Raw genomic sequence first — 12,694 nt, 5'->3', positions numbered from 1 at the left:
CAAGCCATCTCTCCCCAAAATCCATGAATAACCCTGTTACCATGAGAGTCTTATTACTTACGGTAATTAAATTCACACTGAGGCGTGAATGAAGCTTAACACTCCTACAGCATTTTTAAAATAACATTATATTAACTCAGCTCTACTTGGTAGTGTGTGGCAAGGAGATATTTTTCAGTGAAGAAGTCTGTACACCTTCCCCGTCCACCATCTACCCTAGAGCCTGCCTTCCGCTTTTCCAAGTCTGCTAGAAAACAGGATACTTTTACAGTCCCATACAACCCACATCTACCACAACCCCCAGGCACAAGCACTGCCAAACTTACAGGACGCAATACAACATCACATAGCTTGTAACCTGCAGCGCAAACATAGGAATGGTGAGAGTACTTTCTATTCACGTAGAGCTATATATATCCTACAAGCATTATTGTATAACGTTTACATTTAGGCATAGCTATAAACACCAGATGCATAATACCTAGTATTTGTATATTAACGCAATACGCTCCGTAAACCTCTGATCTCTCCATCTCCCCCCTCACTGGTACCATGTGAGCAGACAGAGAAATGAGGGCTCTTCAACGCCATCCCCACAAAGTTCCCAGTCTCCTCATCCACCCTTCCTCTCCGCCCCTCTGTCATGGAGAAGGCATCCCCCCACACACTGGAAGTGTGTTCCCCTTTTTTTTCCAGTGCTCTGGACACAATTCCCTCCCACCTCCTTGATCTCTTGGGTGGTCTCCCTTCTCCCACATCTTCACCCGCTCCCTCTCTCTGGCTCCCTCCCACCAACATTTAGACATGCTGTAACTTCTCTCATCCTTAAAAAAAAATACGAATTCACAAAACTCTTCCCTTGACTCAAAGTCTCCCTTCTTCCTCCAGCTATAGCTTTAGTCTATTTTCTCAGTCTGGCTTCATTAAAAAGTTGCGTATAGTACATCCAGACAATGGACTATTACTCAGGGCTAAAAACAAATAAGCTATCAAGCCATGAAAAGACACAAAGGAATCATAAATGCCTATCAGCAAGTGAAAGAAACCAATCTGAAAAAGTTATATACTATGTAGCCTTTCCAAATATGTGACGTTCTAGAAAAGGCAATACCGTGGAGAGAGCAAAAAATCATTGCTTGCCAGGAGTTGGGGAAAAGAAGAATGAATGGGCAGAGCACAAAGGACTTTTAGGGCAATGAATATACTCTGCACGATACCATAATGATGGCTACATGTCATTCATTATACATTTGTTCAAAGTCAAGAATGCACACCACCAAGAGTGACCGCCTGATGTAAGCTATGAACTTTAGGTGATTATAATGTATCAAGGTAGGTTCATCAATTGTAACAAATGTCCCACTTCTGGTGGGAGCGAGGAACACTATGCATGTGTGGGACAGGGGTATATAGGAACTCTCTGGACCATCCTCTCAATTTTTCTGAGAACCTAAAACTGCTCTTTAAAAAAAATTAAATCTTAAAAACAAAAGTTGTCTATGCTCCCTGTTTCCACGTCCTCTCATTGGTCCATCACTTGAACCTGCTATTTCAGAGGTCCCCACTGGCATGGCTGCTACTTCCCATGGCGTGGATACATTTAGTTCTCGTCCTGCTTGACCGGTCTCTGACCTCCTGACCAGTCCCTCCTCCTTGAAGTGTCACTGCTTCCACTGACTCACCCTTTCTGCCTCCCTCGAAGGTTCTTCGTCCTCTGCCCATCTCCCAAATCCTGGTGTTCCCCAAGGTTCTGTCCTGGTCCCTTCTCCCTCTACAGATGACTCGTATTTGTGGCTTCAATGTGCAGACTACTCCCAAATCTGTATCTTTTGTCCCAGCATCTCTCCTCTGCTCCACAACTGTATTTCCAACTGCCAACTAGACAAATATGTTCAAATATGCCTCCGGCATCAGTATATTTAAACCTGAAGGCAACATCTCTGTTTCCAAACTTGCTCTTTTCCTGGGCCCCTTGCTCAGGAAAGGGCATCGCAATCCTAAATCAGAAATCTACACGTCATCCCAACCTCTCTCCCCTCATCCCTGTCGTTCAAACAATCATCCAGTCCCAGCAATTCTACCCCTCAGTTACCTCCACGGCGCCTCCCAGCCTGTCGCCACGCAGTTCAGGCTGCCGGCAAATCTCTCCTGACACTGCAACCTCGTCCTAATCATTTCCTCTATCTCTGGTCAGGATCCATCAATAGCTCCCCTCTCGAGATACACTCCAGCGCCTACATATTACTCCAAGGCCATCCAGGACCAGCCCCTGCCTGTCTCGCCATCTCTTGCCACTTCTTCCAAGCATTCCGTGCTCCAGCCAGACTGAATTCCTTTAAATTCCCGGTGCCCTGCTGCACTTCTTCCCTTTCTGGCCCTTTGCACACACTGTTCTCTATACCTAGAACACTTGTTCCCTTAGGACCCTCCTCTCCTTCAGGCTAAACCCTCCATCCTTCAGTTCTCAGACCAAAGGCCAGTTCTAGAAAGTCTGCCATGATCCCCCTCCCCGCAAACTAGGTTGGAAGCAATCACTATACTTTATCATTGCTGTTCATCCCATTTTATGTCTTCCCCGCTAGATCCCAAGTTCCTTGAAGGCAGGACTTCTGCATCCTGCCAATCACAGTAACCTGGAGCCTGGCAGAGCCTCAGCATAGAGAAGCTTGATAAAGTATCGAGAACATGAACACAAAGCTTTTCCTAATCCTTACTTTGTGAAAACATATCCCCACTTCATTAAGGTAGAAATCACAGCAGTCGGAGAAGCTAAGGACAGAGCAGAAGAGGGATTCATCCAATGTTTTTAGATTTCAAGCAGCGCTCTTTCCAAGCTCCTGGTTTTCCAAAGCTGGATTGCCTTGGTACAGAGAGAAACTTACTTTTCTTACATTTTAACTCACCTAAAAGAGGAAAGTGGCAACTGTTATAAGACAATGAACACAGCACTGCAGCACAGTTCCCGGTAACATTAACTGTTATTGGGGCAAATACCACAATCCTGCAGTCCTTTCAAGTAATTCCTGGGAAAATTCCTCAACTTTCCTCTGTAAAGATTCACTATTCCTGCCTTGATCACCCTACATAAAATCCGCTTTCAAACCATCTAATATTCTCACCAAAGTACAAAAAAATTACAAGGATCAGCCATGCAAAGACTATAAAGGAGACGTGAGGCCTCTCTAACAAGCAGAATTCCAAATGCACAGAATGAACACTGTGTTCTGATCCTGACAGAGCCAAGGAATCTGGAGAAATTAAACAGTGGATCACACTTTAATGAAGAGTCCTGGGCTTCCCTGGTGGCGCAGTGGTTAAGAATCCGCCTGCCAATGCAGGGGACACGGGTTCAAGCCGTGGTCCGGGAAGATCCCACATGCCGCAGAGCAACTAAGCCCACAACTACTTGTGCGCCACAACTACTGAGCCTGTGCTCTAGAGCCCGTGAGGCACAACTACTGAAGCCCGCGTGCCTAGAGCCCGGGCTCCGCAACAAGAGAAGCCACTGCAATAAGAAGCCCGCGCACCACAACGAAGAGTAGCCCCTGCTCACTGCAGCTAGAGAAAGCCCGTGTGCAGCAACAAAGACCAAATGCAGCCAAAAATTAATTAATTAATTTTAAAAAAAGAGTCCTAACACTGTTGCAGAAAACAACTTCTTAGATCATTTAAAATCCAAAATTTAAGAAGCAATGCATACGTAGGCAACAAATTCAGAAAGAGCAACATGATCTGGCACTGTACATGTGCATGCTCAGTTTGGGGTACGTTAATTGTATTTTAGTTTCTGTTTCAGTGTGTGTTTTTCTTGTAACAAATACATGAAGTGACAGAATTTTTTTTACACTTAAATTCGTCAGCTCCATTTTTTTGGTCCCCACTTGGAGCATCGATGAAGGAGGTACACAAACACTTCTGGCCCCATTTCATTCTTCATCACTTTGAGAAATTACATATGTGTAGAAAGTGAATGAGGGTATATTTTTACTATCAAACATTTATTGTTATGGGATTTATATAGAAGTTGACAGAAAGTATTATTTACAAAAGTAAATAGTACTACAATGTAAGTCGAAATTTTCTTCGATAAATTGCACTTACTCAAATGCACTACCATCTCACACACTGATCTAGGCAGGAATGCGCTGTCCAAAGCCAATGCCCAGACATTCATGTCCTTAGAACCCTCTTCCACTTATCCTTTTCAGCTTCTGACTTTGATATCGAGGCCTTTTTAAGCATCAGAATCAAAATGTGTTACATCATCCCCACCTGCAGCCCACACTCTCCTCTACCCACCCAGCCCCGTACCCAGCTCTTCTGAAGAAGCAGCAAGCCCTAGTGATATGAACTTGTACCCGGCATCCCTTTCTGGCCAGGACTTGACCTCTGCCCTCACCAGGTGCCCAGGAGCTCACACTCTCTCAGCCTAAGCCCACCTCACTTCCCAGGATGTAATCACAAAAGTCTGACTGGCCTTGAACTCCTTTGACCTGCCATCTCCAGGAACGAGCCTTTATTTTACACTGATGTCAGAGTCACTGTATACACACTACACGTATCTCCACCTCTACCTGCCTGGGAAAACTGTGTTCTCCTCTTCATCGCCCTGTTTGGGGCACATAGCAGAAACACAGTCAGAGTGGGTAACTGGAACATGTGTTTAACTTAAGGCAAACTGTCCTCTGGACTTGCCCTCTTTATATAGCTCATACAAAACAAATTTATACTCTTAAGCAGGTTATCTCAGTTGCCTGTCTTACAAGATAACTTATGGATAATATTAAACCTTCTATTCTCATCTACCCTAGATATTTTTATCTACTTTTTACAAAGTTTTCTCTTGAACTTCCTTAAATCCAGACGTTATGACCGTAACTTAGGACTATAAAGCAACACAAGTGCCCTAGACAAGCACACAACATTTGGATTACCCGCATGTCTCTGCTGCGGTGCTGTGTCTACTCCCCTCCAGCTACAGCATCCTTGCCACCATTCTCCGCTGGGCTTCTCTCTATGTCTTGACTTTCCCACTGAGGTGCTCCTTTTCCTGGGCAACTCCAGGCAAGCTTGAGGATTCCATATACTGTTTACTTCTCCCTTTCAAGTCAGGACCCTCTACCTGGATGGCTGCAGAAGCCTGAACTGAACGGACTCAGCTGGGGGCCGAGCTCTTGTAAGAAATTAAGACTTTCCGTAGTTAATTATTAAAGGCCCAAATCCACAGTTCAGCCTTCCTCACAGATCAGCTGCCATACTTTCCCAGCTTCTCCCCAGGGAAGTCCTCACTGGTGACAGAAAATCTCACTTCCTTGTGCTATGCTCTCCTTTCCTACATGAGAATCCACTCAGGCTTTCTAGAAGTCACAGCTGTACCTGCTTCATCTCATCTGGATTAATAATCAACCAAACCGGTGACCCAGCACAGAACTCAGCAGCTCGCCCTCAGTGACCCCATTACCACCAATGTCCTTAGCACCCATTACCTCCCTATACTTAAGCTGAAGGAACTTATCCCAAGCGGACTGACTTGTGTTTTGTTAACTTTTCCCCTAGACTGTTCATGTCAATCGTTCACTTTTCAAATTTGCAGCTGGGATTCGACTTTATGGAATTGAGAGCAACAGGGCATCATTTCTCAGTCTTTGAAGGAAAGGGTCGGCCAATTTCCCTTGGGAGCTTCTCGAAAAGGTGAGAAAAAGAAAGGTCGAGAACAATGTGGGTTTTAACCAGTCTTCTGGTACCTTCAGACCCAAACACTCCCACGGAGGGTATCATGACTGTCCTGTGCTCCTGGAGAAGCACCGCGCACCCAGTTCCTGACCAAGCCTACGGGGACACTTGGTCCTAGTTTAGAAGTAACACCTGGGTGAGGGATCCTGTCGTATCAACCGTTGGTGGCACCGGGAAGCAAGGGATAAAAAGCGAACACAGAAAGAACCCAGAAGAGAATCCCAAATACCCAGAGCCGCCTCGTCTCCCGTCGTTTCCTGGGAAAAGCGGGCTGCCAAGCCTGGGCAGGAGCGGCCGGGCCGCGTCCCTCCCGCCGCGCGCCCACGCCGCCTCCTTACCTTGCGGGAGTACGGGGGCTTGCTCAGGTGGATGCCGTCGCGGACGAGCTTATCCCTGATCATGATCTTCAGCTTCAGCTTCGGGTAGCTCACCAGCTCCCTGCCGCGAGGGGCGGTCGTCAGGCTGCGGGGATCCCCGCGGGGGCCCTGGGCCTGGCCGCCGCAAGGCTCCCCCCGGCGGCGAGTGGGGACGGCGACCGAAGGCGGCCCGGGTGGCGCGGGCGGCGGCTGCGGCTCCAGCGTGAAGTAGAGGCCGGCGGCGGCGGCGTCCTGCTCCCGCAGCCGGCGCACGGCCTCCAGGATGCGACGCCGGTGCGCGGGCGCCAGCACCCCGATGGCGTCCAGGTCCGGGTCCCCGATCTGCTTGCACACCTCCAGGTCATCGTAGCCGTTATCCACGAAGGACTCCGCGTACTGCGGGAGCTGCAGCGCTTTCAGCCATTCGTAAACTATGTTGGTGCACATGGTGGGACTGGAACCCCCGCCGGCAAACGGCGTCCCAGCGCCCGAGCGGCACGGCCGGCACCAGTTCTGAGAACTTTTAATCCTCTCCTCCAAAGGGAAAGAAAAAAATCTCAGTGAAGTTTTCCTTTTAAAGAAAAGGATAGGGCCGGAGATAGAAAGCCATCAGAAGCCTGAAGAGGGAGAAGCGGAAAAGCGGCAAAGTGAATTCCCCAAGCAGCCTGGAGCTCGCAGGCACTGGCGGCTGGGGGAGCCGCTCCGCGCCGCCCCTAGATTCTCCGCCGCCGCCGCCGGCGCCTAGGGGAGGGGCGCGCGGCGGGCGCGCGAGGGGGCGGAGGCGGGCGGGGCCCGGGCACACCCCTCGGACCCGCGCGGGGTCAGCGGCGCCTCGCGCCGCCCAGGACTTTCCGCAGGCCGGACCGTCCTAGGGCTGCGCGCCGCATCTCAGTTTCTGGCCGCCGCCGTTGGCGTCTGAATGCGCGCCCCACGCTGCGGAGGCAGCTCCTCGGCGCAGATCCGCGGCCGCCCAGGAGCGCCTCGTCTTCGCTAGTGCGAGTCACTGTCGTCCTCCTAGCGGAGAGGGGGTGTCTCCTAAACTGCCGGGCTCCCGCGGATGCCTTGGGTTGCTTTTCACATTTGTTTTTAATCCGCTTTCTCTAGCTCGTGGAAACCTCTGCGCTCACTTCTTCCCGAACCTCTCTGGCTGCAGCCTGCGCGCTCGCCGGTCGCCCACGGGCACTTCCCCAGGCTGGGAGAGGCTGGGAGAGGCTGGAAGGTCAAGTTTCCCTTCTCCTTTCCCGATCCGCGTTGGATCCCCCTTGCTCGGAGCCCGCGCGCAAGGCCGGAGCCTGGCGTTCTGGCTTCTCCCAGGAACGGCCGCTCGGCGCCCGGCCGCGGCGCTTTGGCTCGGCGGGTGGGCGCGACGCGGGGACCGCCCGTTTCAGCCGGCGCTGCGTGCGGCCCCTCCTCGCTGCAGCTGGGCACTCTGGGCGGCGGGAGAGGCTGGTACTTCTGCCTGGCTCTCCCTTCCTAGGCCCCCGGGTCTGCGAAAGTTTGGGACGGGTTGTACGAAATTTCCCCTCCGCTGGCGCATTCCCTGCCGCCCCGCCCCACCCCCACCCCGGCGACTTTCTGCCGGGTTCTCTCACCCTCGTCTCCACTGTGCTTTCTTTCCGGTCCCCCCCACACACACCCCAGCACTCTGCCCTGCCTCTTCGGGTGCTCTACCCCCCAGGGATGACACTTCGAGGTGTTCAGTCCAGGAGCCTGGGGAGCAGAGCTTACGCCTCCCGCCCCGGGATCGCGTGGACATCGATACACCAGCACCCAGCTCGCGTTAGAGGAGACGCACCAACCTCCGCCCGCCACACTTTCTCTCTAGGGAAGAACACCATCTACCGATTTGCCCTTTCGTGCCCAATGCCTGAACAGGCGCCTGGGGCGGGGACCCGAGGAGCAGGTGGAACCGCCGAGTGCCTCGCCCGAGTTTCCTTAAGTGTGTTGACCTCTTCTTGGGGCTAAGGGAATTTTGGTCTAGGTACTCAGTGGGGCAGGTTCACTGCCTCCACTCTTCGCGAAAGGGCGTTTCAACTTCGCACCTGAGCCATTTCGGGACCTGAACTGGACACTTTTCCTGGAGTCGCCGTGGGGCGTGCCAGCCGCTAGCCCCGACTCGACGATGATTTCAGTGTCGTTTCCAGACCTGCTCATTTAGCCTTCAGGGCAGGGAGGGGGTCCTCTTTCCTAAATCAAAAGAGCTGAACCCCTTTGGGGACGTAGAGCCCTTAAAGAATCAAATGACAGTTTTGGCCCTTTGGGCGGGCAAAACAACCCACCTAGGTGCACCCAAAATATTGCCTATAGCTGGGGGCAGGGGGAGAGGGTGGGCCGGGTTCCCAAGCCTCCGGACTCGAGGATACCACATTAAGAACAGTTGCCAGGAAGGATCTGCCAGGAAGGAGCCTGGTGGGCGTGGGGAGTCGAGCGCGAAGAGCTGTGGAGCTGCATGTAGCCCGTGTCCCCCACCCCCGCTGGGTCGCCCGGGTCACGCCTGACGGAGCTCGCCCTAGGGTCGCCGGCAATGCTAGGTTGCGTTTCTCCCGCGCGCTTGGGTGCTGAAAGCACCAAGCCCCTTCCGCCCGGCGCAGCTCGCCGTCTCTCTCTCGCCAAAGCAGGCTCACAGTGTCCCCTAGCGATCGCGCGGCCGAATTTTAACGAGTTGTTCAAGCACCCCTACCCCCAAACTTACTCAGCCAAAGAAGTGAGCTTCAAGGCTTTATAATAGTTCCCCGACCCCCTTTTAAAATACAAATGTTTACAGCAGGTTTACCTTTGTACCCCGACACTGTTTCATAAAGACCTTTGACTTTTAGGAGGAAAATACTCCAGCAGTTTGAACTATGCTGCTAAGAACAGAAGTTACAGCAGGTTATTTATTTGTAATTTACCATACGCCAGGTACTTACACATATCTCCTTATATATGGAAAGCCGTATTATTATCCAGCATCTTACAGAAGAAGAAATGGAGGCACCGAAACACCAATTTGCCCACCCACCCCACCCCAAAGATGTCACTGTTCACGATAGAGCAAGGGCCAGAACCCTGGAGGAATAAATTCAGCGCCTGTCTTCCAGCCAGGAAACTTCCTCGTCTCCAGAGTGTGCTGGGTAACGTGCAGGAAAAATTGGTCTGGTTGTAAGAGGGGAGCGCTTTTTGTGTTTAGACTGTGAAACTGAAAGCTGCAGGGTTTTTTAGTGCTGTGGCTTTTTTCTTTCCCCCGTTGTGTGAAAAGTCCAACAGTGTTACCGAGGGGTTCTTTGCTTAGTTATATACAGCTTTTTCCCCTCTGGGAGCTTGAAGACACTCACCTTGCTCATTAATCCTCAGTGACGGCAGCAAGTATTTGTATTTCCGTTTTATAATTACGGAAACTTGTTTGGGGGAAGATAAACTACTTGTCCAAGGTCATACAGTAAATCAGGGCAGAGACAAGAAGAAACCTGCCATGTCAAAGTGTCTTCCCAACCGGTGGCTGGGATTCTCCCTTTATTTATGTGCAAAGCCACTATCCAATTAGGAAATAAAGCATCCTGGTGCTCCCTTTGAAAGGGAAGGCTTTTATAAATCAATCGCTGTTAATCAGTCATAAATAAAACTTACTGTTACCTGTAGAGAAAACCTGCTATGTGGAGACTTCACTAGTCTGAACTACTGAGACATTTTTTCCCTTCTACTTCTCTTATTTCCTACACTTGCTCAAGTCTTTTATTTGTGAGCCCTCAAGGCTACTATCTTTCTTCTGCTTTGCCTTAGCATACTGAACCTCTTAATAGATTTAGTTCCAGAGGCAACTACATATAATCGCAAATACAAAAGTTTTATAGGCTAAACAGGAGGGAGAGACACAAGGCTAAAGTCCAAAGTACAACAGGCAGTTTTAAGATTTAGAACTGTAGTGTTTGGGAGCTAGAAGGCCATTCAAGGTCATCTCAAACATCCATATTTACATGAAGGAAGTTGAAGCTCAGGAAGGTCAAATTACTTACCTAAGGTCACACCGCTAGTTTGTGACAGATCTAGGACAGGAACCCAGATCTGTTTCCTCCTATGTTCTTCACAATGCACTGCGTTACCTCATTTTTTGCTGTAAGCGCCTGGCTACTGTCAAAAACATTCATTTACTCATCAAACGTTTATTAAGTAGGCATTTCAGTGCCAGGCACTGAAGCAAAAAGAGATGAGGTTTCCTTCATTAATTGGAACTGGAGAGATTTCAGCATTCTAAATATGTAGAGAATAAACCCATAGTTTTTTGTATGTGAGTTCATGAATTAAGAAGATTACAAAGGTGATATTTTCTTCTATCTTTAATTAATTATTCAAATTCCATGAATCTTTACACTAGCCAAAATGTGTAATTAAACTATTTTACATCCAGACAGAAATGTATTTTAAAAAAACAAGTGGCTATTATGCTTCTAGGCACAGGCTTGGAACACCAAATTAATTTACTCAACACACATTGTCGAGTACCTATAATTTTACAAGTATTTTCAAGTGGTATTGCTTTATTAGAATCTTTTTCTTTTTATAAAAATGTTCAAAACATTTATGATGCTGATTATTATTTAATATGTTTGGAGCCAGATTTTTTTTTGCAGAGAGGACTCCTTGCCTGATGAAAATTAATGGGAAAATAGGTTGTAGACAACGTTTCTTTGTAGGCATTCTTTGAGAACTGTTCTGTAACGGTAATAACTACGGCAAAATGCCTGTTGATACTCAGTGTAATAAATTAATGATATTATATTCAAGTTTTAAATTCTAAATCTCAAAAGACAGCTTTTCTACTTTGCTCAGACTCTGTAACCTGATCTAAGGATATAGAGTGAAAAACAATTTGTTTTGAAATTTTCTAGGTGCCACTTAAGGTTTCATACCATTTTTTTTGGAATAAATTGTTTGCATGTAGGGTGTGTAAAAATTAATTTCCCTTAACATCTATTAAACATCAGTCCCCATTGTGTCTAGGCTTGTAGAAGTCAAGGATATATAATATTAATCTTAAAATGCAGAATATGTCTTGCCTCTGTTTAAACTATGAGCTAAAAAGCATCTAGGAGGAGTGGATGCCATAGGGAGAAAGGAGAATAATGGACTTGAGTGATGTAATAGGCAATGTGTTCTCTGGTGGCTGGGAGTCAGACGTTGGGTTGGCAACTTAATTGGGGGCAGGCTGGGTGGGGGCACCTGTTAATATGTCTGAGCTGTATACATTATACTTGTGTGTGACAACACGTATATGAAAGAAGGAGAGACACGAAGCAGTAGGGAGTAGCAGCAGGATTCCATTAGATTATTCATTTCTATTATAACAGGCCTTTCTTTCTTTATGGAAGGAACAAAGGGTAAAAAAAACAAAATGTTCAAAAAAGTCAGAGACCTGGAGATCACTAACAGAAAAAGCCAAGCAAGAGACTAATAGTGATAGAAAATAAAATGAGATCCATTAAAAAAAATAATAAATCTATGCTCTTATCTCTGGTAAGCCCGAAACATGCTGTATTTTAAAATTCACTCAAGAAGAGGAGGAAAGGATTGATTAGTTCAGTGTTTCCTAAAGTAAAGTTGGTAGGTGAAGTATTTTGTTAAATGATAGGCAGCTCTTAGGAGTACCTTTTTTTTTTTTAATCTAAATCAGCAAAGTTAACTTACCACCTGAAAGTTAGGTTGCATAATCTCATACAAGTGAAATGATATTGATAAAAACTATTTCAGACAAGTGCAAGTTATCTACCTAATCACAAAAATGAAATCATTCCATTTATGACCAGGTGTCAAAACTGAACACATACTAGCTCTTCCCATCTAACAGTTCATTTCCATTCAGGTGTTAGGACAAATGGTTTGGTGAGGCTACTTCCTGAGATCTGTTTGGCTCCCATGAGTGAGAGGTTGTAGGTGGTCTCTTTTGAGATAAAGTAATTTTATGTGTTTGTTTTCAAATCTTTCTTCCTCCTCATTTGGTTCAAATTTGCTATTGGAATATACACTCTAAAACTCTTGGACCCTTAACTTATAGGAAACCTGCAGTAATTGGGGCTCCTATGGAAACCTTAGGCCTTGTTCCTTTTCCAGCTTTAGAGAGAGGCAGGTGGACTGTCTGTGACCTTTGAGGTCACTTTGGATATACATAGGCAAACTCAGACCTCATTTATGGGTGTGTTAACATCCTATCTGAGTGCAGCACCAGATTCTTAAACCAGCAAAGCCCTGTTCCTAGAAGTGTGTTGGACAAACCCGGGAATAGTAGATGTTTTGAATACATCTTTAAAACTTTTCAGCCTACCAGTTTCACCAAAGCCAAATTTCAGACTCTTGGTGTTGTTCATCTGTCTTGTCCGAGTGATCCCAGACCCTCACAGCTTGGACCATGGCCATGGTCTTGGCAGCATGCTCTCCGCCAATGTGTCCTGACTTCCAAGGACTTGCTGGTTTCATGAGCAAGGAGAGCGGGGTCTTCAGCGTCCTGCCCAGAAAAAATATAAATGATACATTCCTTATACTGTATATCAGGATAAATTCCAGATGGATCAACAATTTAAAGATAAAGGTGAAACGATATACATACTAAAAGAAAATATGGGTAACTTGGGAGT

The 12,694-nt window shown here is 47.6% G+C and overlaps 1 protein-coding gene across 1 annotated transcript in view; it reads right to left on the bottom strand.

Annotated features, from left to right (window-relative positions):
• SAMD5 (sterile alpha motif domain containing 5) overlaps positions 1 to 6,808 on the bottom strand; it is a 54,187-nt gene extending 47,379 nt beyond the window's left edge. The window contains exon 1 of the mRNA XM_030852853.2: positions 6,072 to 6,808. Within this exon, the coding sequence (XP_030708713.1) occupies positions 6,072 to 6,536 (465 nt within the window). The 5' untranslated portion in view covers positions 6,537 to 6,808. The remainder of the gene's footprint in view (positions 1 to 6,071) is intronic.
• Positions 6,809 to 12,694: the final 5,886 nt, after the last annotated feature.

Source organism: Globicephala melas, chromosome 14 (assembly GCF_963455315.2).
Source record: "Globicephala melas chromosome 14, mGloMel1.2, whole genome shotgun sequence".
Lineage (NCBI taxonomy): Eukaryota > Metazoa > Chordata > Mammalia > Artiodactyla > Delphinidae > Globicephala > Globicephala melas.
Note: the sequence above shows the minus strand (reverse complement) of the source record. Positions and strands in the feature narration are given on the sequence as shown.